Source organism: Pongo pygmaeus, chromosome 19, assembly GCF_028885625.2.
Source record: "Pongo pygmaeus isolate AG05252 chromosome 19, NHGRI_mPonPyg2-v2.0_pri, whole genome shotgun sequence".
Classification (NCBI taxonomy): domain Eukaryota; kingdom Metazoa; phylum Chordata; class Mammalia; order Primates; family Hominidae; genus Pongo; species Pongo pygmaeus.
This window is the reverse complement of record NC_072392.2, coordinates 17,386,541-17,411,673: the sequence shown is the minus strand read 5'-3', so window position 1 is coordinate 17,411,673 and position 25,133 is coordinate 17,386,541. Positions and strand designations below refer to the sequence as shown.

Genomic DNA, 25,133 nt, shown 5'->3' with positions numbered 1-25,133 from the left:
TATGGATATATTACCTTTTCCTTTGAAACTAAAATTAAGGTAATATTCTACCTTTTACAGGGATAATCATTCTAAGTTTTAACTATGAGAATATTTCTATCATTCACTTACCTATTTCACAATTCTGAGACAGCCTGAAACAAAACGAACTAGAATAAACCATATGTATTAACACATATTACTTTATATAAAAATTATTTTGACTGTACTTCTGCCCTTTTTTAGGATATATGCTAATTAAATATTATTTTAAAGGATTTATAAATGATGATGAAATAATTTTCAAGTACAGTTTTAAGAAAAGCTACATCTACTCTTGCTGCTCCTGTCATAGCCTGGATTTATAGCTAATTTTCATGAGTTACAGTTTTGTATTACACATCCCCCCAACCATCCACTTCCCAGCTTTTAAAAGAACTTAACGATTTTTCATAGGAATTTAGGCAAAGTATTGCTGCCTCCTATCAGAATTTACTGGCACCTTTGCTCACAAATTGGAGGTAAAATATGTCACTGTGACTCTTATTGGTATCGCTGATGTGTGACATCAATTGCACATTTTCTTTCCTCTGATTTTATGTGTATTTTTGGTAGATCAGATAAACCTGGGACATGTCAGCTGAGCACAGTGGCTCATGCCTGTAATCCCAGCTATTTGGGAGGCTGAGGCAGGAGAATGGCTTGAACCTGGGAGGTGGAGGTTGCAGTGAGCCAAGATCACGCCATTGCACCCTAGCCTACAGAACAAGAGTGAAACTCCATCTCAAAAAAAAAAAAAAAGAGAGAGAGAGAGAAAAAAACCTGGGATATGTCAAAATTTCTCTAATGAAATGCTTGTGTTTGCCTAAAATAAATTCCTATTAGAACAATGAACATGAGACACAAAACAAATGTAAAATGGAAACAATTTATATAACCTGGCAAAAGACAGTAACATTAACCTATATTTAATGAACACATCTAAACTCAAACCAAAATTTATCATTGTAGTAAAAATATACAACAGAAATTATGCAACGGCTTCCTCAGTGAAAAGCACTGTGTGTGCAATCAGTCCCTAGGTGACTTCATACTTCTCTAGTCCAATTCTAAGAATTTGTTCATAATACTATAAATGAAACTCTTTTCCAAATAATATTAACATCTACCTTTGTCAATCACCATTGTGTCAATATTTGTGTGATCCTTTAAAATTCAGAAGGCCTAGAAGGATGCTTTTGCTTTTGCAATACAGAAAATGGCCTAACACAGATACAGATGATAGAGATATAGATAGATAGGGGCTTACATTTTGAAATTTAGTTCTCTAAGGGGTTTATTTCACTTGAAGTTTGAAATTATTCTGGTTTTAAATTTAACAAATGATAAACCTTATAGAATGACAACAGAATTGTACATGTTTTAAAGTCACAGGGTATATCTAATGATGAACCAATCATTTTGTGTTGAGGTTGGTAGTATTTTCATTTTTTACTGAGACTTCAATTCTCAGTAAATGAGAACAGTTTTTACACAGAGGGGCCCTAACACCACCACATACTGGGGCTGTTCTCAGACTGTGAGGTTCTGCCCACACCAAGCCAGGATGAGAATTTTATTCCTCATACTGTTCTCGGTACTTGTTTGTATCCCATAATATCCCCCCAAAAGTTCATTTTTTATGTTGTTTGCTATTCGCTTACATTTAATACATGTATCAAAAAGTTATCTTCTTCTTTTTTTTTTTTTTGAGACAGAGTTTCACTCTTGTTGTCCAGACTGGAGTGCAATGGCGCCATAGTGGCTCACCACAACATCCACCTTCCGGGTTCAAGCGATTCTCCTGCCTCAGCCTCCTGAGTAGCTGGGATTACAGGCATGTGCCACCACGCCCAGCTAATTTTGTATTTTTTAGTAGAGACGGGGTTTCTCCATGTTGATCAGTCTGGTCTCGAACTCCCGACCTCAGGTGATCCACCTGCCTTGGCCTCCAAAAGTGCTAGGATTACAGGTGTGAGCCACCACGCCCAGCCTATCTCCATTTTTAAAATAAAATTTTATGCTATCTTTTAATCTATGTCCCTATAGAATAATCTTTATCCATATACTTTTGTTATTAAAGGCAGAACAGAATAAAGTTCCTCTGTCTCGAATAAATGCCATGACCACCGCTTTTTGAGCATTATTTTTTTAAATTATTTTTTAACAGAAATGTATCTAACTTACAGTAACCAAATTCCTTTTCAAATTGACCACATTTCTTTTAAGTGAAAATTTAAATATTTACCTTCTGTTATCAAGAATTCTCTGAATAGAAAATATTTTTTTAACTTTAGAAGAAATTGAAAATATCTACATGTACTAATCTAAAAATACAGTCCCTGGGTTTATATGATGTTAACATGTCTTCCAAGTTTTAAGGAATAGGTATTTAAATGCCACACACTTTGTTTCCAAATTTAGAAAGTGTTTCAACCTTTTGGCTGGGCATGGTGGCTCATGCCTATATTCCCAGCACTTTGGGAGGCCGAGGTGGGAGGATCACCTGAGCCCAGGTGTTCCAGACCAGTCTGGGCAACATGGTGAAACCTCATCTCTACAAAAAAATTACAAAAATTGTCCAGGCATGGTGGCACCACCTGTATTCCCAGCTACTTGAGTGGCTGAGAGGGGAGGTTTGCTGGAGCCAGAAAAGTTGAGGCTGCAGAAGGTAAAGTGTCGAGGCTAACAGATGGGAAATATTTAATTTTTCACTTAAAAGAAATATTGGTTACATTGAAAAGAAAGTTGCTTAATGTAAGATAAATTTCTGTTAAAAAATTTTTGTTTTTTCTGTTAAATGAATTTATGTTAAAAAAAAATTTTAACTGAGTGTTTTTAGCACCACTGCACTCCAGCTTGGGTGATAGAGCAAAACCTGTCAAAAGAAAGAAAGAGGAAGGAAGGAAGGGAGGGAGGGAGAGAGGGAGGGAGGGAGGGGAAGAGAAAGAAAAAGAGAGGGAAGGAAGGAAGGGAGGGAAGGAGGTAGGGAGGGAGGGAAAGAAAGAAACCAAAGAAAGAAAATGTTTCAAGCTTTACAGTAGCAAAGCCACTCTGTAATGAATAAACCACAGAACCAAAACAAAAAAGGATTCTACCGACCAATCTAACCAACAATATGATAAACTTCTGATTCGAATATCAAAAACCAATTTCAATAATAAATATATGGTATGAAAACCCCACAGAGGTCAAGTAGGATGTGTTATACTTGAATGAAATTATGAGTTAAGAACAGGAAATCTATAAATCTAATCAAACAAATTGAAGATGTATGAGGAAATTGTACTACCAATGTATTACTTGGCAAGCTATTCAGTGGAACACAAAGATATTCTTAATGAAGTTGCATACATATTTTAAAATGTTATAATTGAAATGGATTTTGTAGGTCGGGCACGGTGGCTCATGCCTGTAATCCCGGCACTTTGGGAGGCCGAGGTGAGTGGATCACCTGAGGCCAGGAGCTCGAGACCAGCCTGGCCAACATGATGAAAAGCCGTCTCTACTAAAAATACAAAAATCAGCCAGGTGTGGTGGCGCGTGCCTGTAATATCAGCTACTGGGCAGGCTGAAGCAAGAGAATCCCTTGAACCCGGGAGGTGGAGGTTGCAGTAAGCGGAGATGGTGCCACTCCACTCCAGCCTGGGCGACAGAGCAAGACTCCGTCTTGGAAAAAAAAAACAAGGGGGGATTTTTAAAACTGAGGACATTAATAACTTGAAAAAGTATTCAGGGATAAAAAGAGAAAAAAGAAATGTAGATTGTTGTTTACATATATAAATATATTTTAAAAGATAAGCTTGTCTTTTTTTTTAATTCCTTAAATAAAAGGAGCAGATATTTAAATCCCATGCCTTTCATTTTAAAATTTAGGAAATGCTTACAGCTTCCCACACTGAAATTTATACTAACACAGCTAATATAATCTATGGATAAAAAAATTTTAAAAAAAACAGAATTCTCTTGACCAATCTATTTTCTTGATTTTAAAAAGTCTAAATGTATACTCAAAGAAAGAAAATTATTAACAGTTGATTCTCTTATTTGAAAATATTTACTGATCATTTACCTTCCGCTAAGTGATCTCCAGCTCATGGAGATAGATCAGTGGAAAAATATATAAAGTTGCCTAGCTTCGTTAAGCTTAAATTCTAATGAGGGAGAAAAGAAGTAATTGAGCAGGGTTTTTTTGTTTTTGTTTCTGTTTTTTTTTTTAACGGAGTCTCACTCTGTCACCCAGGCTGGAGTGCATTGGTGCCATCTCAGCTCACTGCAAGCTCCTCCTCCCAGGTTCACACCATTCTCCTGCCTCAGCCTCTGGAGTAGCTGGCACTAAAGGCGCCCGCCATCACGTCTGGCTAATTTTTTTTTTTTTTTTTTTTTTTTTTTTTTTTGTATTTTCAGTAGAGACAGGGTTTCACTGTGTTAGCCAGGATGGTCTTGATCTCCTCACCCTGTGACCCCTGCGCCTTGGCCTTTCAAAGTGCTGGGATTACAGGTGTGAGCCACTGTGCCCAGCTTGCACAGGGACTTTAAAACAGGAGTATTATGATATGGCTTGGAATTCTAAAAATTGCATACTACGGTTGCTTTGTGGAGACTGGATTGATAAAAATGGCAATGATAAAAGCTTAAATTCATATAGAATATGGCTAGCCTATAATTTTGAGGGTCTCTGAAATAAGAAGGTATAATAGTTCTCATGCTAGGTGCAGTGGCTCATGTCTGTATTCCCAGCACTTTGGGAGGCCAAGGCAGGTGGATTGCTTGAGGTCAGGAGTTCAAGACCAGCCTGGCCAACATGGTGAAACCCCGTCTCTACTAAAATACAAAAATTAGTTGGGTGTGGTGGCTGGCACCTGTAGTCCCAGCTACTCGGGAGACTGAGGCAGGAGAATGGCATGAACCCCAGATGCAGAGCTTGCAGTGAGAGGAGATGGTGCCACTGCACTCTAGCCTGGCGACAGAGTGAGACTTCCATCTCAAAAAACAAACAAACCAAAAAAACAAAAAAAATACACAAAAACTTGTATTTTGGCTTTTTTAGAAATAGCATTTGGACTTATAATTTAGACACCATCAAATAACATACAAAAATATGCTGCTTCCTTTCCCTTCTTACCAGACAATTGTCAATTTTCTTTTCAACTCCTTTCTTCTACTTGTTTTTTAAAAAAAAACTCTGCACATTTCCAATCTTAGTATTGCAGAAACAAAATATGTGGTCAAACCACATATACAGGAAGAGATGAATTATATTCAAGCATTTTTTAAATAAACAATTCCCCCTCACTTTGTTTTGTGATTATTTTATATAATCGAATGTCTTCCAGATGTACATCCCAAACCAGTGGTTGTCACGCTCTGCTGTGTTGTCTAATTGCATCAGAATTATCCAAAATTCTAATGATAAATACAGATAAATCGGCACAACTCCAGATTTATGAAATCAAAATTTCCATCTAGTGCGGTGGCTCACGCCTGTAATCCCAGCACTTTGGGAGGCCGAGGTGGGCGGATCACGAGGTCAGGAGAGCGAGACCATCCTGGCTAACACAGCAAAACCCCATCTTTACTAAAAAATACAAAAAAAAGTATAGCCGGGCGTGTTGGCGGGCGCATGTAGTCCCAGCTGCTGGGGAGGCCGAGGCAGGAGAATGGCGTGAACCTGGGAGGCGGAGCTTGCAGTGAGCTGAGATCGCGCCACTGCACTCCAGCCTGGGCGACACAGTGAGACTCCGTCCCAAAAAAAAAAAATTTCCAGAACCCAGGAATATGCATTCCTCAGGTGATTCTGACGTGATATGTGGTCCGAGTTTAGAATGCAAGGAAAATTACCTTCCTTGCCCTCCAGTTGACCCTTATATCCACATGTTCTCTTCCCCTTTTGCATTCTGCTTTCTCTCCTTCTGCACCTTCATCCCTCCTCTCTTCCCTCCCCTTCTCCTCATCCAGATCCCAAGCCCTCCCTCACCAATTCTCCTAAAACTCCAAATGGTCAGTTGCCTCTAAAATTCCCTTTGTCCCATGAACAAGTTATGCGGGCAAATGTAGAATTTAAGCTTGGGCCCAGCTGAATCAAGAGCTGCAATTAAAGATTTCCCTAAACCCAGAGGGGACCAGCAAATACTTATAGAAGGTTATAGATTTCCTGTGAGTGCAGATGGCTCAGGGTGACCAGATGCTATAGACCAAATCTTATTGTCCCCCTCAAATTCGTGTGTTAATATCGAATTCCCTATGTGATGGTCTTTGGAGGTGGGGCCTTGGGAGGTGATTACATCATGAAGCAGAGACCCCATGAATGGGATTAGGCTGAGGCCTGTAATCTCAGCAACTTTGGGAGGCCAAGGTGAGTGGATCACCTGAGATCAGGAGTTGGAGACCAGCCTGGTCACATGGTGAAACCCTGTCTCTACTAAAAATACAAAAATTAGCCAGGTGTGATGGCAGGTGCCTGTAATCCCAGCTACTCAGGAGGCTAAGGCAGGAAAACTGCTTGAACCCAGGAGGCAGATGCTGCAATGAGTGGAGATTGCACCACTGCACTCCAGCCTGGGTATCCGAGTGAAACTCTTATCTCATAAAAAGAAAAAAAAAAGATGAAAGCAGGGGGTAAATCGTACATACATGCAAACATCAGTGTCATGACACCTATTTATCACGATGAGAAATTAATTAATTTGACTGATTTTGGGCCACAGAGTCATTGGATAACTTGATTCCATTTAAAACAAGGGAGGATTGTTTTGGTTTCAACCTATTCCGTTTTTCCAATTCTTCCTTTCCCACACTCTACTCAGAATGAATTTGACATTGCAAAACTGGCTTGTATCATAATGGCTACTATGCTTTAAAATAGGGTAGGTGCTTTGGGATCTTTGGAGTTTTAATGTACAAACCATTCATAATTTATCCCCAAAGCAGAGTGTGGATTGTTTTGTGAATGTTCTACATCCCCTGATCTGAAAACTGACCAAAAAAGCTACCACTGAGATAAAGCAGCCACCCCACTTAGGGGCCTCCTTCCTCCCACTCTCCAACAAGCCTGGAAATAAAGGAAAATCTTGAGTTCCTTCAAGGGAAATTCCAGGCACCCAGCTGGCCCTGAGAAGTAATGAGCAACTTGATAAACAAGAACGCAATAGTAGCTTAAAACAATAGCCAAGGTAGTTACAGTTGTGAGATGTTTGGTTCCCTATAGAAACTAATGGTAACATCTTAACACAAGTCCCTGAGTTGTTTTTCAGAAACCTGAAGCCCCACCAAATCAATCCCTTGGCATGCAGACCTCAGATAATGGGGAAACAAGAGAAATGAATTCTGAACTGTGTTCTTTCTTCTTCTTCTTCTTCTTCTTTTTTTTTTTTTTTTTTTTTTTTGAGACACAGTTTTGTTCTGTGGACCAGGTTGGAGTGCAGTGGTGTGATCACAGCTCACTGCAGCCTTGACCTCCTGGGCTGTGGCGATCATGCCATCTCAGCCTCCTAAGTAGCTGGGACCATAGTCATCTGCCACCAAGCCTGGCTAATTTGTTCTTTTTTTTTTTTTTTGACAGAGTTTTGCTCTTGTTGCCCAGGCTGGAGTGCAATGGTGCCATCTTGGCTCATGTCAACCTCTGCTTCCCCTCTGCCTCCCGGGTTCAAGTCATTCTCCTGTCTCAGCCTCCCAAGTAGCTAGGATTACAGACATGTACCAGCACGCCTGGCTACTTTTATATTTGTAGTAGAGGCGGGATTTCTCCATGTTGGTCAGGCTGGTCTCAAACTCCCAATATCAGGTGATCCGCCCACCTCGGCCTTCCAAAATGCTGGGATTACAGACGTGAGCCACCGCGCCCAATCTTTTGTGCTTTCTTTTTTTTTTTTTTTCTGTAGAGATGGTGGGGGGTGGGTCTCAGTTTGTTGCCCAAGCTGGTCTTGAACTCCTAGCCTCAAGTGATCTTCTCACCTTGGCCTCCTAAAGTGCTAGGATTACAGTTGTGATCCACCATGACCGGCCTTGGTTCTCTGTTCTAAACTTCTTCCTGAAAGGCCAGGAGGAAATCACACCCATGGGCCAGACCCCACATTCTTTTCTGCTGACCACAAGTCTTTCAACAAAGCGTCCCTTCTTTAACCAACTGCAAATCAAACAAAAATCTTTGAATCTATCTGTGACCTGTAAGCCCCCACTTCAAGCTATCTCGCCTTTTTAGCCAAACCAGTGTTTAACCTCCATGTATTGATTAAAGTTTTGCTTATAACTTCTGCTTTCCTGAAGCTTACCCCTGCCTTTAAAAACCCTTGCCATCGCGGAAAGGTCAGGTCTTAGGGATGAGCTGCCCCATTCTCCTTGCATGGTGTCTTGCAAATCAACACCCTTCCTTTTCCCACTATAAAACCTAGATGTGGCCGGGTGCGGTGGCTCATGCCTGTAATCACAGCACTTTGGAAGGCTGAGGTGGGCAGATCACCTGAGGCTGGGAGTTCCAGACCAGCCTGACCAACATGGAGAAACCCTGTCTCTACTAAAAATACAAAATTAGCAGGGCGTGGTGGCACATGCCTGTAATCCCAGCTACTCGGGAGGCTGAGGCAGGAGAATTGCTTGAACCTGGGAGATGGAGGTTGCAGTGAGCTGAGATCGCGCCATTGCACTCCAGCCTGGGAACAAGAGCAAAACTCAGTCTCAAAAAAAAAGAAAAAGAAAAACCAGAAAAAAAAAAACCACCTTGGTGTGGATGTTTGGCCTTACTGCACCAGAGAAGCAGACTCCAGTTTGGTTCAGTAACGTCACTGAAACCAAGCTATGATATTTGCAGATACTTTAGCTCTTTATGGTGATGCTGTAGCCTCATAGTTTGGTTTTGTCTTATTTTGTTTTGTTCTAGTTCCACATTTAAAAAGATCTCATGGTCTGGGTACAGTGGCTCACTTTGGGAAGCCGAGGCGGGTGGATCACCTGAAGTCAGGAGTTCAAGACCAGCCTGGCCAACATGGTGAAACCCTGTGTCTACTAAAAATACAAAAAATAAAAATAAAATGAAAAATTAGCTGGGTGGTGGTGGGCACCTGTAATCTCAGCCACTCCGAAAGGCTGAGGCAGGAGAATTGCTTGAACCTGGGAGGCAGAGGTTGCAGTGAACCAAAATCGCACCATTGCACTCCAGCCTGGGCAACAAGAGCAAAACTCCGTCTCAAAAATAAAATAAAATAAAATAAAAATAAAAATAAAGATCTCATGGAGATTTCTTACCCAAGTCTGGCATTTCCACACAGCATTTTGCCAGTCTTTCTAAGAAGCAGCTCTATGGGCCAATAACACAGCTGCATTTTTATTGTGAAAGGCACAATTAAAATCATAATCTCTTTGGGAGGCCGAGGCAAGCAGATCACGAGGTCAGGAGATTGAGACTGTCCTGGCTAAGGTGGTGAAAGCCCGTTTCTACTAAAAATACAAAAAAATCAGCCAGGTGTGGTGGCGGGCATCTGTAGTCCCAGCTACTTGGGAGGCTGAGGCAGGAGAATGGCATGAACCCAGGAGGTGGAGCTTGCAGTGAGCCAAGATCACACCACTGCACTCCAGCCTGGGTGACAGAGCCAGACTCCATTTTAAAAAAAAAATCATAATCTATGTCTTTCACTAAAACTATAGTTAGTCAAGGAGATCCTTTCAGCTGAGAATTCATACAGAGAGCTAGACTCCTTTGTTTCTGGTTATTTTTTCCCGTTAGAACTTTGGAATGTATTATCTTTTCAGGGCCTTCAATGCCATCAAAAGAAAAAAAAAGAACCTGGGACATCATTTTTCACCATGAAAGCTGGGACTTCTTGTAAGCAGGTATTGAAGAATTCCCAGGTGTACTCTAAGAATTTTGGGGACAAAAAGGCACACCAAAAGGAAGCAGGTTGCCTCATTTGGAGTGAGTGCAGGGATGGCACTAACCTCAGGGAGGAAAAGAAGTGGCTCCTCCCAGGGAATGCTGAGCCAAAGTGCCCTGTGCTCCTCACACTTGATCTGCAGCAACAGGAAGCTTCTATCCTGGGAAATCACCTTGAGGCTGCTCCTGATCTTAATTTTCACCAGATTTCCCTCAGCCCCATTCTACTCCTTTGCTGGTTGTTCAACAAAGACCGACAAATCTGCTGATGGGGTGAAAACCAGGAGGAGAGATGGGGCTGGTTCTCTTCCTCTTCCTCCCTGGGTCAAATTCTGAATCCCTGCTTTACTTTACATTTTTTTTTTTTTTTCTTTTTTGAGCCACAGTCTCACTCTGTCTCCCAGACTGGAATGCAGTGGCGTGATATCAGCTCAGCTCACTACAACCTCCAACCCCCAGGTTCATGTGATCCTCCTTGAGGATCACCAATCAAAATAATAAATAAATATAATAAATATATAAATATAATAAAAGAGATGAGAGACTGGGGAAGAACTTCAAAAAGGGCCACATGGGAGATTAAACATTATGCAAAAGAGTAATGAGTAATCTAGGCCAGGCGCAGTGGCTCATGCCTGTAATCCCAGCACTTTGGGAGGAGGGGCATGGTGGCAGGTGCCTGTAGTCCCAGCTACTCAGGAGGATGAGGCAGGAGAATGGCATGAACCCAGGAGGCAGAGCTTGCAGTGGGCTGAGATGGTGCCACTGCACTCCAGCCTGGGTGACAGAGTGAGACTCCGTCTCAAAAAAAAAAAAAAAAAAGAGTAATGAGGAATCTTAAAGCAAAAAAAGAGAAAGTAATCTTATTCTACCGGATATTAAAACCTAATGCAAAGCCTGGCTAGTAACTTCTATTAAAATTACTTCTATACTTTAAATAAAATACCTGCAAATTTAGAACTCAGACAAAAATAGAAACTCCTCACATGACCCACCACGAAACCCATCAGATGGCAGAATGCAGAATCAGGTTGCAATGGACTGATCTTAAAACAGATGAAGCAGTGGAGAAAAATCTTCCTGGAGCTGATGGAATAATTTGCTTCTTGAAACAATGACAGTCCATGAAATAAGGTGGGAAGATGTTTTAAACCTCTCTCAGCAGCAGATCCCTAAATCACAGACCCAGAACTTGGAGGAAACAGGAAACAGGAGGCCATCTCTGCACCTCTCCAGCACTGCTCTGGTTGTTGGGCAGAATATCATACAATCATCATGATTCTTATATCAAAAACCAAATTCTAGACTGATTAAATAATTTTTTTTAAATGAGAAAAGTTATCGTTTATTTGACCTTGGGCTAGGGAAGATATTTCCAAGCAAAAAGGGTAAAAAGAAGGAAAAAGAAATGATTAACAGATTGGAAGGCAATAACAATGTAATATCAAGTGCTGGCAAGAGCTCAAGGAAGTGTGTGTTCTCATGACTGCTGGAACAAATTGGTATAATATTTCTGAAGGGCAATCTGGCTGGATATGTTAGAAGCCTTTAAAATGTTTATGCTCTGACTCAGTAATTCAACATCTAGGAATTTTTCCTAAATAAGTAATAAGAGAGAGATGAAAAAAGTATTTAGAATATTGAAAGACTGGAAAGAACATAAAGGTTCAATAATACATATATGTTCAACAACAGGGGACTAGTAAATATGAATTATTTATATGATAAAATACTATCTAACCTTAAAATAATGTTTTAAATAATATTTAATGATAAGAATATGCTGAGAAAAGTTTAATCATTTTAAAAATGTTAAATGCAAGATGAAAGTTAATAGCATGTACAAGATTATTCTAAATTTTGTTGTTGTTGTTTGAGATGCAGTCTCACTGTTGTCGACTGGGCTGGAGTGCAATGGAGTGATCTCGGCTAACTGTAACCTCCACCACCCAGGTTTCAGCAATTCTCCTGCCTCAGTCTCCTGAGCAGCTGAGATTACAGGTGCCCACCACCATGCCCGGCTAATTTTTGCATTTTTAGTAGACACGGGGTTTCACCATGTTGGTCAGGCTGGTCTCCAATGCTGGCCTTGCTGGGGTGCCATGGAGTGGGGCCCCACCCTGGTGGGTTGTTCACTGGGACCACCTTTCTGGAATGCTGGAAGGTGGCGTGGCAGGACCCACTGAATGCCTTCAAAAGCCGGTGGTCCACGCCCCTGTCTCCTTCCTTAGACTCTTCCAGAAGAGACTGGTCAGAGGTGCAGCACAGATGAACCTACAAAGCTGTTCATCAAAGCATCACTTACAATGGTGAAAAGGCAGAAGAATCACTGAATTCCACCCAAGGTGGAGCAGCCGAGGAAATCATGGGTAGAACACTAAGGAGTCACAAGAAACAACATATTTGAGGGGATATTTATAGCAGAGGAAAATGCTCATGATCTAATGCTACACAAAAAGGGCAGGATGCAAAATAAGGTGTATTTGAAGAAAGAGGGTGGCATGGTTGTCCATCCACTGCTTTCAGGGACTGGACTAAGTGACCCGGATCAGAGGGAGGGCAAGAGATCTGCTTCTTGCCTGAGCCCTGTGAACAGCTGAAATCACTCGTGTGTCTGCAGGAATCATTCTTACATTTGCTATTCTGAGGTAACTTCAAACCTACACAAAATTTGCAAGAATAAAAAATACCCTGCCACATACTCTTCACCTACATTCACCCATTGTTAACATTTTATCACATTTATTTTGTCTCATTTTTTATTTTTTTATTTTTTTATTTTATTTATTTATTTTTTTACAGTCTCACTCTGTCACCCAGGCTGGAGTGCAGCGGTGTGATCTCAGCTCACTGCAAATTCCACCTCCTGCATGCAAATGATTCTCCCACCTCAGCCTCCCAAAGTGCTGGGATTACATGTGTGAGCCAGCACGCCCAGCCTGTTTTTCACATTTCTATTTGATGCTCCAGAATTCAGGAGCTCTAAGAGGAGGCTGCCTGGGTGACCTGCCTGTGGTAAGAGTGGACAGGCTGCCTCCCAGCTGCTCTGAGGATGGCCCTGGGTCTGAGGGAGGGCATTGCACTCTGGCATGTTTGGGACTGGCCTTTGCAGACATAAACATGGAGCCTCCCTCAGGAACCCAGGGCAGGCACCCCTGGGAAGAGGAATGGCTCCTTCTTTCCTCCCTCAGTCCCTTTCCTGAATGCTGATGTCACTTCTGGGCACACAGGGGCTGAGCTTGCAGGAGCCGCTCTCCAGGTGAGGCTCAGGTTTGGGGGCTCTCTGTGTGCCCCATCTGCTCCAGCACACTCTCCTCAGATGGGCCTCCTCTGTTCTCTGCTCTGTGCTCCCTGCAAGGAGTCCAATCCTCAAAGGTGGGAGAGTCCAGAGAAGAAAAGAGCCAAATGGAGGAAGAGGACCCTGGGAACCCTTGGGTGCAGCAGAGCTCGGGAGGTGACGAGTCTGGCCCAGCTCTGCTCCTCTCTGCCGGTTCCCAAAGCCAGAAGTAGTCAGCTCCCTTATCCTGTCTTTTCAGAGGAAGTATTGAGTCCAACAGGATGGGGGGGTTCAAATCCCGGCCTCACCACTGATTCTGCACAAGTTTCTTCTCCTTGCTTAGCCTCCGTTTCCTCATCTGGAAAGTGGGGCTGTCTGAGAACTAAGCCTGAGAAGGCACAGGAAGGGCTTCCCATGGCTTCTGCAAAGAGCTCCACGAACACTCGCTCTCCTTCATTGTGAGCAGCAGTCCTTGCTTGGCCTCAGGCTCAGGGGGTAGTGGGGAACAAAACACTGTCCTTGCCCTTTTGCAGCTTACAATCTAGTGATTCTCATCATCAGTACATGTGGCCAAAGGCCCCTGCTTGACTTGTAGGCTGTGGGGTTGAAAATGAGCCTCTGGGTGGTGTGGAAAATTTGGGAAACAGGTGGAAAGGGCAGCTATTCAGACCCTGCGAGGGTGCCGGGGCCATCAGGTTACACGTGGCAGCGCAGGTGAACTCAGGTCTTCTGACCTGGGGCTTGTCAGGTACTAGGGACAGAAGGCACCCAGATTCCTCTAAGGAGCCACAGGGCTGGCCAGGCCTCGAGAAGAACAGAGTGTCAAAGTTCAGGGGACCCTTTCTCTCATCCCTTCAGGAGCCGATGTCCCTGCAGGGCCCCCACAAAGCACAGCCAAGTTTCTCCCACTTTCTCTGCATCTCTTTCTGCCTCCAGCTTCCTCTGTGGTGGCCTTTGTTTTTCCTGCCCATCTTTGGTGGCTCTCAAATGTCTTCCTGCCCCACAGAGAAAAGAGTGCCAAGTAGCCAACCAACCAGCATGAGGGTCCCCTGCAGCAGCTCGCTCAGGCCAGGGTTCTCCCAGGTTGCTGGTCCTGTGGATGGATGGAGGCTCCTGCCTGCCTGGCTACCGTGGCCCCAGTGGGGAGGGGTGGTCAAAGAGCACAGGTGGGATTTGTGCAAAAGATCTGGCCCATGGCTCCTTTTTCAGTAGGGGCTGTGGGCTTCCAACCTTCCCAAGATTCCCCATGCAGAGCCAGGGCCTAAGCCTCGGACCCCTTGGTCATCCAGGCCCCTCCAAGGCCCTGGGCCCACCAAGACCTCTAGCCTTGAAGCACGTGGTCCCCAGCCTATGTAAAACTTGGCATGAGTGAGAAACTCAACCACAGTGGGTGAAGACTGCCGCCTCTTTCCGGCCTGTCTTTCCTTCACCACACTTCAGGGAGGTGAGGGGGCTCAGGCTTGATCATCAGGGGGTGCTCAGGCACCTCCTTGCATAGGAAAGTTGTTTCTCACCACCCCAGCATCGGCTTGGCTTCTGGGAGCCCTTCCTCCTCCTGGGCTGACTCACCTGCTTGGTGCCAGGACATGGGAGATTCAGGGCCGGGACGGGGTCCTGTGGTTGTGGGCTGCACGTAGATGGTGAAGGTGAATCAGAGTTGAAATGTATAGAGGCTCTCTAGGACACAGTGCAAATGTACCCGCAATCCACCCCCCGATTCCAACACCTGACCAAGATCCCCGGATACAGAGCAGGCAGGCTTTGCCCATAGCCATGGAGAAACCAAAACCAGTGGGAGGTTCCCTTTCCATCTCTGCAAACGTGCTGTTCCCAGGAGCTCTGTCTACCGTGAATGCCCCATTTCTAGCTCTAGGATTTGCATCTGACAGTGGGATGTGTGTTTATGAAGGGAAGACCACAGAATAGAATCTTTTGGGGAAATAAACGGTCTTCCCTGCTTGGCCTGCTTTGACAATGCAGATTTTCCTTAAACTTGGAGTTTTCCTTCTCTAGGGTATTTTCAATATAACAGTGGATGTGAGTTTGGCCTTGGAGCCAGACTACTTGGCTTCAAAGTCACTTGCCACTTCTACCTGGGACCTAAGGTGAGCTGTGGAGCTCTAGGTCCCTCGCCTGTGAAACGAGAAGAACCATGGTGCCCACGTTGCATCATACATTGCATATGCAGGCACACCCTAGCTGCAAAAAGCAAGGAGCAGGGTAAGGGGGCAGCAATCTGGGTCACATTCCCCAGAAGTAGATCCTGATTTGTATGGCAGTGACTGATGAAGGACAGGCACCCAAGGAGAGTGGTAAGGGAACGGGGGTAGCAGACAGAGAGGGGAGAAGCCATGCAAGTCTGTGGCCCCAGGCAAAATCCTACAGAAGCAGGTCCCTTGGGGGACTGTGGAGTGAAGTCACATCTCTGTTTCCCAGCCTGAGCTATGGATACACGTGTCAGTCATTAGTGAAGGGCCATCCTGCAGCAGGGGGACACTTCCAACTCTCTGCAGAAAGGACCAAAGGGCTCCAATAGCCTGATGACAGTCTTGCTGCAAAGAGTCGTAGATGTGGACAGTTGGAAACCAAGGCCATTGAGGCCAGGAAAGGGGCGCATGGGAAGGTGCGAGGGGTCACGCTTCTGTGACCTACAGGTGGAGAGTGGACAGTAGCCACACAAGACAAAGGTGAGCGTTCTGAATTCAGAGACCAGAAATGGAGGCTTTCACAAATATGCATGCACCATGCTTTTTCATGGGATAGTCTATCTGGAAGATCATTCCAGGCTGCAGTATGTAAAGCTACCTCATTCTTCTTTTTCACAGTTGCAGAGTTCACTAAGTGGCTACACTATTATAGAGCTCACCAACCTCTATTGATGGGTATTTAGATTGTTTCCAATCTTGCTATTACAAGAAAAACATACCACAATAAATATCCTTGTACTAGGGCCATCAGCACATTTGCAAGTGTCCCTGTACATTTCTAGGAGTAAGTTTTCAGATCAAAAGGCACGTGCATCAAAAAAAATGTTGATAGTGGCCTTACCAGTTTATACTCCCACCAGTAATGTACGAGAGAGCTTGTCTCCCACACCCACGGTGACACAGTGTTATCACAGTTTTGGATGATTGCCAATGTGATAAGTGAAAAATGGTCTTGAACTATAGTTTCCATTTGCACTTCTCTGGTTATAAATTAGGCTAAACATTGTTTATAAGCTCAAGGGCCATTTCTACTTCCTGCTCTGTGAACTATCTGTTCATGTCTATACTCATGGACATTTTTTCAATTTCATATTTTCTATTGCAATTTCATTTGTCTTATTGACTGTAGGAACTCTTTATATATTAAGGAAATTTGGATCTTGAGTAGAGTGACTTGAGGATGGAAGCAGAGGGAATTCATTCATCCAAGGGCTTCCCATTAGTTTGGCTACCTAAATTTCATATCCAAACCAGTCGTTTCCAGTATGTGGTTTTTTATTTCTTCTTTTGGTTCTGTGAGCTAACCTATAATCTCCCGGCACATTGCTTACTTGCTTTGCCTTGGCTGGACTTAGCCAGAGTTGAGTTTGGTGGTGTAAGGAGTCTTGATGTATCCACTCTCCCTCACCAGGTTGAATCTGAGGGTCTGAGTTGATGTCGTCTCCATCTTCCAGCTGAGATTCCCTGCTTTTCTCTGTGGGTCCCTCAACTTCCAGGTCCAGACAACTAGAGACCCTTCCTAACCATCTCGCTTAGGGATGTTTGCAGCCTCCTCTGCCCTGTCCTTGTGTCTAGGCCAGAGGTCCTCTTTTCTTCACTTGGAAGGTGATGTCGCTGATTGATATAAGAGCTTGTTTGGGCTGTGAGCCCTGGGAGTGTAGGCAGTGGGTCTCCCTTGATAATTGTGTCCCAGAGCTTCAAAGGTGAAGGCCAGCAGGGCCCTTGGGGATCTTGGGGACCAACCACCACTGTGGACAGAGGAGATGCAGTGAAGAGGGGGAGATTGCCCAGGTCACACACTGTGTTGGGGGACACATGTAGGTCCAGGACCCTTTCTGAATCACAGTGCTCATTCATTCTTTTGGCAAGCACTCCTCAATGGCTGGATTCCCCAGCTTTCAGGCAGGGCTGTGTCATAGTGAGCACCAACTCCACATGCAAAGCAACCGTAACTGCCCTGCAAGCCAAGGATGGAGGAGCCTGTTTGGGGAAGTGGGGAGGTGGCTCAGAGGGGGTGGCCTGGAAAGACTAGCTTGGGTTGGGGCGTGGCAAGTGCAAAGAAAATGCTACACCATCACAGCTGTAGCTCACTCACTTGATACATTGCTTCCTTTAAACTCCCACATCCTCACCACGTGTTTCTTTGTTTCAGCACCAATAAATAGCCTGGGCTCCCAGAGTTCAGGGCCTTTGCAGCCTCCATACTAGTGTTGCCCCCGGTCCCATTTTCTTTCTTGTCTTTTCTCATTCCTTTGACTCCACTGGACTTGGTAGCCCCCACAGCCTGATGTTGGGTCTGATCACCCCAACCTGCCCAAGCTGCCCTTATCTATCCTTCATACCAGAGGCCCACCCCCTGCCTCCCAGCCACATCATAGGAAGGGGGCCAGACAGGCTTCCTGTCCCCAGAGCCTGTGTCTAGGAAGCCATCAGAGCAGGCTGCCTGTGCCCATCTCCTAGCAACAAATGGCCTTAGGAAGTATTTAGGGGTGGGATAAAATGGTGATCGCTGTGGGGCTGTGTCCCAAATCAACAGCTCTCCAGCTGGCCAAGGGCAATTGTTTCCCAGGAGCTGGGCCAGGGCAGGCTGGTGGTTGTGGCATGTGCACCAGGAGTCAGTTCCAGGGTCCTCCAAGCCTGGGCCTTGCAGTTGGCCACCCTAAGCCTCTCATGCCTGTGCTTGGGGTTCAGAGGTGACAGGGGTGCTTGGGCCCTACATGCTTCTTGTGGGGACCTGTAGGAACCAGGCATGAGGAAGTGAGGAGCAGGTGCTGACTGTGAGTGACTCTAAGCCTGACTGCCCCAGCATCCAACACTCACACACATGCACATGTGCCTACTCACATGGACACAACACACAGCTATGCACGCCGACATGCACTTGCTCGGAGGCATAGGCACACACACACACTTACTTGCTTTTGTTTTTATTATTTTGAGATGGAGTCTTGCTCTGTTGCCAGGCTGGAGTGCAGTGGCATGATCTCAGCTCACCGCAACATCTGCCTCCCAGGTTCAAGCGATTCTCCTGCCTGAATCTCCTGAGTAGCTGGGACTACAGGCAGGAGCCACCACACTCAGCTAATTTTTGTATTTTTAGTAGAGACAGAGTTTCAACACATTGGCCAGGATGGTCTTGATCTCTTGACCTTGTGATCCACCCATCTCGGCCTCCCAAATTGCTGGGATTACAGGAGTGAGCCACCGTGCTGAGCCATTTTGTGTGTTATTTTTATAATGTTTATGTTTAGAGAGGGATCTTGCTCTTTTCCCCATGTTGGATTGCAGTGATGGTATCCTAGCTCACTGCAGCCTCAACCTCCTGAATCCAAGTGAGACTCCCTCCACAGCCCTGCCAGTAGCTGAGAATACAGGCCTACACCACCATGCCTGGCATTTAAACAATTTTTTTGTACAGATGAGGTCTTGCTATGTTGCCCAGGCTGATCTCAAACTCCTGGGCTCAAGTGATCCTCCTACCTCAGCCTCCCAAAGTCCTGGCATTACAGGCATAAACCACTATGCTGGGCCCTGTCTATTCATTAGATTTGAATTGCAAATCTTCAAAGTTCATCCATATTTGCAGGAAGTATAAGTATTCCATTCATTTTAATAACTGAATAGCATCTCCCTGTGCACATATAATACATGTTGCTCATTTATTCTTCTGTTGATGAACAATTGGGCTGTTTCTACCTTTGGCTATTGTGAATATGCTGCTCTGAATGTTGGGACACAAGTATCTGTTTTTTTTAAAAATCGTGTTTTATTTTTTGATAAGTTATTGGGGTACAAGTGGTATTTGGTTACATGAGTAAGTTCTTTAGTGGTGATTTCTGAGATTTTGGTGCACTCATCACCAGAACAGTATACACTGCACCGTATTTGTTGTCTTTTATCCCTCACCCCCGCTTCCAGTCTTCCCCCCAAGTCCCCAATGTCCATTGTATCACTCTTATGCCTTTGCATCCTCATAGTTTAGCTCCCACATATCAGTGAGAACATACGATGTTTGATTTTCCATTCCTGAGTTCAAGTACCTGTTTGCAACCCTGCTGTCAGGGATTTTGGACATCTACTTAGGAGTGGAATTACTGGGTCATATGGTAGTTTTATGTTTGACTTTTTGAGGAACTGCCAAACTTTTCCACATTATACATTATACATTCTCATGAGCCACTGCATTATACATTCCCATGAGCAATGTGTGTGGGTTCCAGTTCCTTCACATCTCCAACACTGGCTATTTTCCATTTGTTCGATAACAGCATCCTAATGAGTGTAAAATGATGTCTCATTGTGGTTTTGATTTGCATTTCCCTAATGACTAATGACATTGAGCATCTTTTCATGTGTGGATGCTGGAAGTAGGGACACCATGACAGGACAGTAGCCTTGGCATTGCCTTAGCAGCAGCCTAAGATGGGGGCCAGGGAGCATGAACAAGGGTGAGGAGGGAGAGGAGTGGGGAGAGAGAAAGGGAGAAAAGAGATGGGGAGAGGGAAGAGAGAGAGGTAGAAAGTGAAAGATGGGTAGAAAGAGATGGGGGAGAGACAGAGGAGGCTGAGAGGGACAGGAGGATGGAGAGAGCAGACAGAGAGAAAGAGAGATGGGGAAAGGGGCAAGAGATGACAAGAGAGACAGAGAAGCCAGAGAGGCAGAGGGGGAGAAAGGGAGAGAGAGACAGAGCAAGAGGTCGGGTCACTCTGGGTCCCAGTTTCCAGGGCAGTTGTAGGTCACCATCACCTAACTGCATGTGCAATAAAGCTCTCATGCCTGCTGCTCACATCCCCTGAGAGTCCTTCCTCCTGGAGAATAATACCTTTGGGAGCTGCCCTTCCTCACTGGATTTTGGTTGTTTCTAATGAACCGAGTCATCCTGTCTATCACCTTCCTGGGCTCACGGCTCCACTGAACGCTGACCCCTCGGTTTGGGAGGAGCAGTGGTGCCCCCATCTCACCAGGCTCCCAAGGAAGCTTGTGACCTGGGCTTGGGCCCAGAGTAGCCGGGTACCCACTGGGGCTCTGCTTCTCCCTTCACTAAGAAAAGAAAGAGACCAAAGAATGGTTTGCACAGAGGGCACCTGTGCAAACACCCAGGGAACCAGGGAGTTGAGCCGTCTTCATTTCTTAACAGTCACATTCCCTTCTGTGCCTCCTTAATGAGGGCATGAAGCACAGTATGCGTGTGTCCAGCTGTGTGCAAAGGTATGTGTGTGTGCATGTGTGTTGTGGGGGCATGCAGTAGGCAGCAAGGAAAGGGCAGCTCCTGCTCAAAGCTGCAAGTCTCTCTGAAGGAAAGATCAAGATTCCCTGGACCACAGCAGGACAGTGTTTTCATTTGCATCCATTTTTATTAGCATTTAAACCTGTATCTTGAGTACCATATAAATCTTAAGTTGGTTAACTGTTCTTACAAGCATTTACACAGTAAAATAAACATATGATAATATACACTGAAATTATGCACCCTGCACCCCACCACCCCCACCCCAGCCAAAATTATCTTGCAAACCTACACCCAGCAAAGGATCTCATAGCACACTTTGGGAAGTATAGGCAGGAAGCCTGAGTCTCCATTGCTCATTCCATCTTTTCACCAGCTGTGGGCTACCAGGCTGCGTGGGTTTGCTAGGGCTTCCTTAAAGTACCACAGACTGGGCAGCTTCAGCAACAGAATCTCACTGTCTCACAGTCCTGGAGGCTGTAGGTCCAAGATCAAGGTGTCGGCAGGGAAGGTCCCTTTCCAGGGCGGTGGGGGAAGGCTCTGTTCCAGGCCTCTCTCCTGGCGTGTAGGTGGCCTTCCCTGTATCTCTTCACCTCGTCTTCCCTCTATGCATGTCTGTGTCCAAATTTGCCCTTTCATAAGGACATCAGTCATATTAAATTGGGCACCCCCGACTGACCTCATTTTTCATTTTAACTTATTTCTATAAGATGCTACCTCCAAATAAGATCACATTCTCAGGCACTGGGGCTAAGGACAAAAACAGGAATTTCAGGGGGCAAATTCAACCCATCACATAGGCCCTCCCCGAGGCCACCTCTGCATCATCTTTGTCTACAGGCAAGTTGGCATCTATAAAGTGTCTGCCCAAGACATTCGTCTGGCTCATGGTACAGCCAGTCCACACAGCCAATGGTGAAATCCAGGTGGCATTGTTTCCTCACCACCATGCCTCATGCAAGCAGCTGACTTCTTACAATGGTGGACACAAATCCCGGCACTGGTGCAGACACTTGCTGGCTGTGGGTGAAGTAGCCCCATGTCAGTGCACTGCAAAGATGCAGCTTAGAATGTTACGGCTTGTGTGAAAGACACACAGATTTCTATTCCTTCCGATCTGTGGTTTCAAGTTCTGCTCGTCGGAACCCAAGGGGCTCTATAGGGTGCCTCTGGAACAGCCGGGGTGTTACGGGTGCTGAAAAGGTGTTAGGGTGCCTAGGCTCAACCCCAGCTTCAATCACACAAATAATCTTGTTGACATGATTTTTGGTTAATTTTTTTTTTTTTTGAGACAGAGTCTTGCTCTGTCGCCCAGGCTGGAGTGCAGTGGCCCAATCTCTGCTCACTGCAAGCTCCGCCTCCTGGGTTCATGCCATTCTCCTGCCTCAGCCTCCCAAGTAGCTGGGACTACAGGTGCCCACCACCACACCTGGCTAATTTTTTTTTTTGTATTTTTAGTAGAGACGGGGTTTTGCCATGTTAGCCAGGATGGTCTCAATCTCCTGACCTCATGATCTGCCCACCTCAGCCTCCCAAAGTGCTGGGATTACAGGTGTGAGCCACTGCGCACGGCCTGGTCAGTTTTTTAATTGATCTTTTGTATAATTTTTTTGTTTAAGAAAGGGATCCTTTGGCAGAAAGAAAATCTGAAACTCTAAATACTGTCCATTTTATCCATATATTGTTGGTCATACCCCCAAAATATATCCTGATTCCAGCCATTTGTCATGACTGCTTTAATCTGAGCTCCCATCATTTTTCTCCTGGATTACTGTACCAGCCTCCCCAGCGGCCTCCCGGCTGCCACCTGGCCCCTCCCCAGGGCTCAGCAAGATTTTTCTGCAAAGGACCTGGTAGTAGCATCTTGGGCTTCGTGGACCCTGTGGTCTTTGTTGCACCTACTCAACAGTTACTCAGCTTTGCCACTGCAGCCCCAAAGCAGCCCCAGACAAGAAGTGAACACAGGGGAGGAGCTGTGGCTCCAGTAAACCTTTATTCACCATAGGAGGGGGGCTTCATCTGGATTGTGGGCCATAGTTTGCCCATCCCTGCCTGACTTCATGGCAACACTGACCTTCGTATGTACGCCTCTTAAAAACATGTGTAAGCCAAGTGCAGTGGCTCATGCCTGTAATCCCAACAGTTTGAGAAGCCGAGGCTGGAGGATTGCTTGGGGGCAGGAGGTCCAGACCAGCCTGGATAACACAGTGAGATCCTGTCTCTACAAGAAACCATTTCAAAAGCAGCCAGGCATGGGGACCCACACATGTAGTCCCAGCTATTCAGGAGGCTGAGGTGGGAGGATTGCTTGAGCCTGGGAAGTCAAGGCTGTAGTGAGCTGTTTGGTCCACTGCACTTCAGCCTGGGTGACAGAGCAAGACCCTGTCTCTCTCTCTCTCTCTCTCTCTCCATATATATATAATTTATTTATAGTGTGTGTAATGGTTGTCTACAAGACACACCTTTAATTAATCACAGCCGACCCTCAAATAATACGCATAGTGTAGGACCCTCACAACGTTACACTCCCAACTCTTCTCCCCACCCATCTTTTGTTTTCTTTCTTCCCACAGATTCTGGGACTGTCTTCCTCTCCTGATTGACTGCATGAAGGGGATTTCTGGTGGGGGAAGGGTAGCAGGTGAGAAATGAAGTACCAAGAAACTAGCAAAGGGTCTTCTGGTTGTCTGGGGACGGTCCTCCTGTCATCCGCAGCCTAGTCTCAAGGGTTCTGGGCCAGTCACCCTGCAGCCTCTGTGCTGTGTCTCTGGATCTGGCCTCCATGGGAAGGACCCTCGGAGACCCAGCAGAGTGGGGTGCCTGGGTTGACAAACATCTTCCTGTTCCTCTGGCTGTGTGGCTCAGGAATAGGCCCAGACAGTGTGTCCAGGTGTTCGAGGCCACATCACTGCCTCCTTTGAGATGGCCCAGAGGACCTTGTGGTGCAAGCGTGAAGCTCAGCACACAGAGCCTGGGACCAACTGCCCCTCCCTGTGTCCTGGAGTTGGGGTCCAGTCCTGAGAAGACTCTCAGTCACCTGTGGGTGCTGATGAAGGAAGGGAGAGGTCTGTGGACTGAGAAGGGCCTTTGGTAGGGGACTCTGAGCACCACCGCTCAGGGGTCTGGTCAGTGGGGGTCTTGTCAGCAGAGATTGAACTCTGGGGCTCAGACACAGAAAACCTGGTCAGTGACCCTTTCTCCTTTTTCAGCTCTTGCCACACATGCAGAGAGAGAGGAACTTCCAGTGCCCGCTATGGAGCCACAGCCCACACCATGGGGAGGGCCCCGTCCAGTGGCAGTGCTGCAACTAGAGGTAGCTCCAGAGTCCTCCGGGTCCTGCACCGATACAGCCAAAGACCAGCAAAGCGACGAGCTGCCAGACCTCATGCCACCTGCCGTAGCCACTGGCCTGAGCCCTGGAGCTGAGAGCGTCACTGGAGATAGATGTGGCAGAGAAGAGGTTATGAGCATGGCCCCAGCCAGCAGCTCCCACGCTGCCCCTAGTCCTGGGCATGGAGCGAGCCTTGGTTTCGGAGACCAGGGTGTGCAGTCTGAGCTCCTCTACCTTACTAAAGAGAGGCCTCTTTTATTTACCAGAGCCACAGCCATGCTGCATCAGGACCTTTTCATTCTGCCAGTGCTGGGGCTGTCTATCTGCAAGCTGGAGGTGTTGAGAGCAGGAAAAGGAGGCTGTGAGGAAGGGTTCCAGCAGCTCCTCCTGCTCTCAGAGGTGACCTCCTCCTCCAGGCATGGAGGTCTGTCCACTACTGGGCTTCTGGGCTATTTGCCCCTGATTTGCTCCCTGGTACGGGCTCTTCTTTACAGGCAGGCAAGGGGTGCGGGGACCAGGCGGGGGCTTCAAAGGGTACAGCACCAAATCTTCCAAACTCAGCATTTGTGCCCTGGGGTCTCCAAACAGTCTACTGCCCTAGGATTTATTCATACTGTTAAATTACCAGTTTATGCAAATCATACGTAAATAAAGCTCAACTTTTTGAAACTTCATGCCTTTTTGAACTCCCTAATGTTAGATGGTGTTTTTGAGGCTATCTGAAAACCTCTGATAATTGTGTCTCTTGTTGTGGTTGTTTGTGTGATTGAGTTACCACCATCAAATCAACTTTTACTGGAAACGTTTCAGGTATGGCTTTTAGAAGACCTAGACCTACTCTTGCCTGTTTTGACCCTCCAGTTTATTGTGGAAGGAAGGATCATGGGGTTTCATGTCTCTGGCAGATCAATCACTTTCCTCCATCCATAGCAGGGAGGAGTCATGGCACCCCAGAGGGTTACTGGGAGGAGGAGGTGAGGAGGTGTATGGAATCCGGCCCTGTCACACAGACCTAGCACATTACACCCTAGCTGAGTCCCCTGCTAAGGAAGGGGCACACCCTCTGCCCTCAACTCTCAGCCACCCATCCCCCATCTGCATCCCCAGGACTGCCCCAGATGGGGAGGTCTGAGATTGGGGAGCACACATAGATGTTCTGATGCTAGCTATGGGTCTTGGGGTGGTGACAGTGACAAGGACCTGGGTGC

General features: G+C 45.8%; 1 protein-coding gene across 1 annotated transcript in view; it reads left to right on the top strand.

Moving 5' to 3' along the window:
* Positions 1 to 24,598, top strand: part of LOC129017823 (uncharacterized) — a 29,754-nt gene extending 5,156 nt beyond the window's left edge. Inside the window, exons 2-3 of the mRNA XM_054458598.1 lie at positions 23,168 to 23,235; positions 23,804 to 24,598. Of these exons, the coding sequence (XP_054314573.1) occupies positions 23,202 to 23,235; positions 23,804 to 24,573 (804 nt within the window). The 5' untranslated portion in view covers positions 23,168 to 23,201 and the 3' untranslated portion in view covers positions 24,574 to 24,598. The remainder of the gene's footprint in view (positions 1 to 23,167; positions 23,236 to 23,803) is intronic.
* The last annotated feature ends 535 nt before the right edge of the window (positions 24,599 to 25,133 follow it).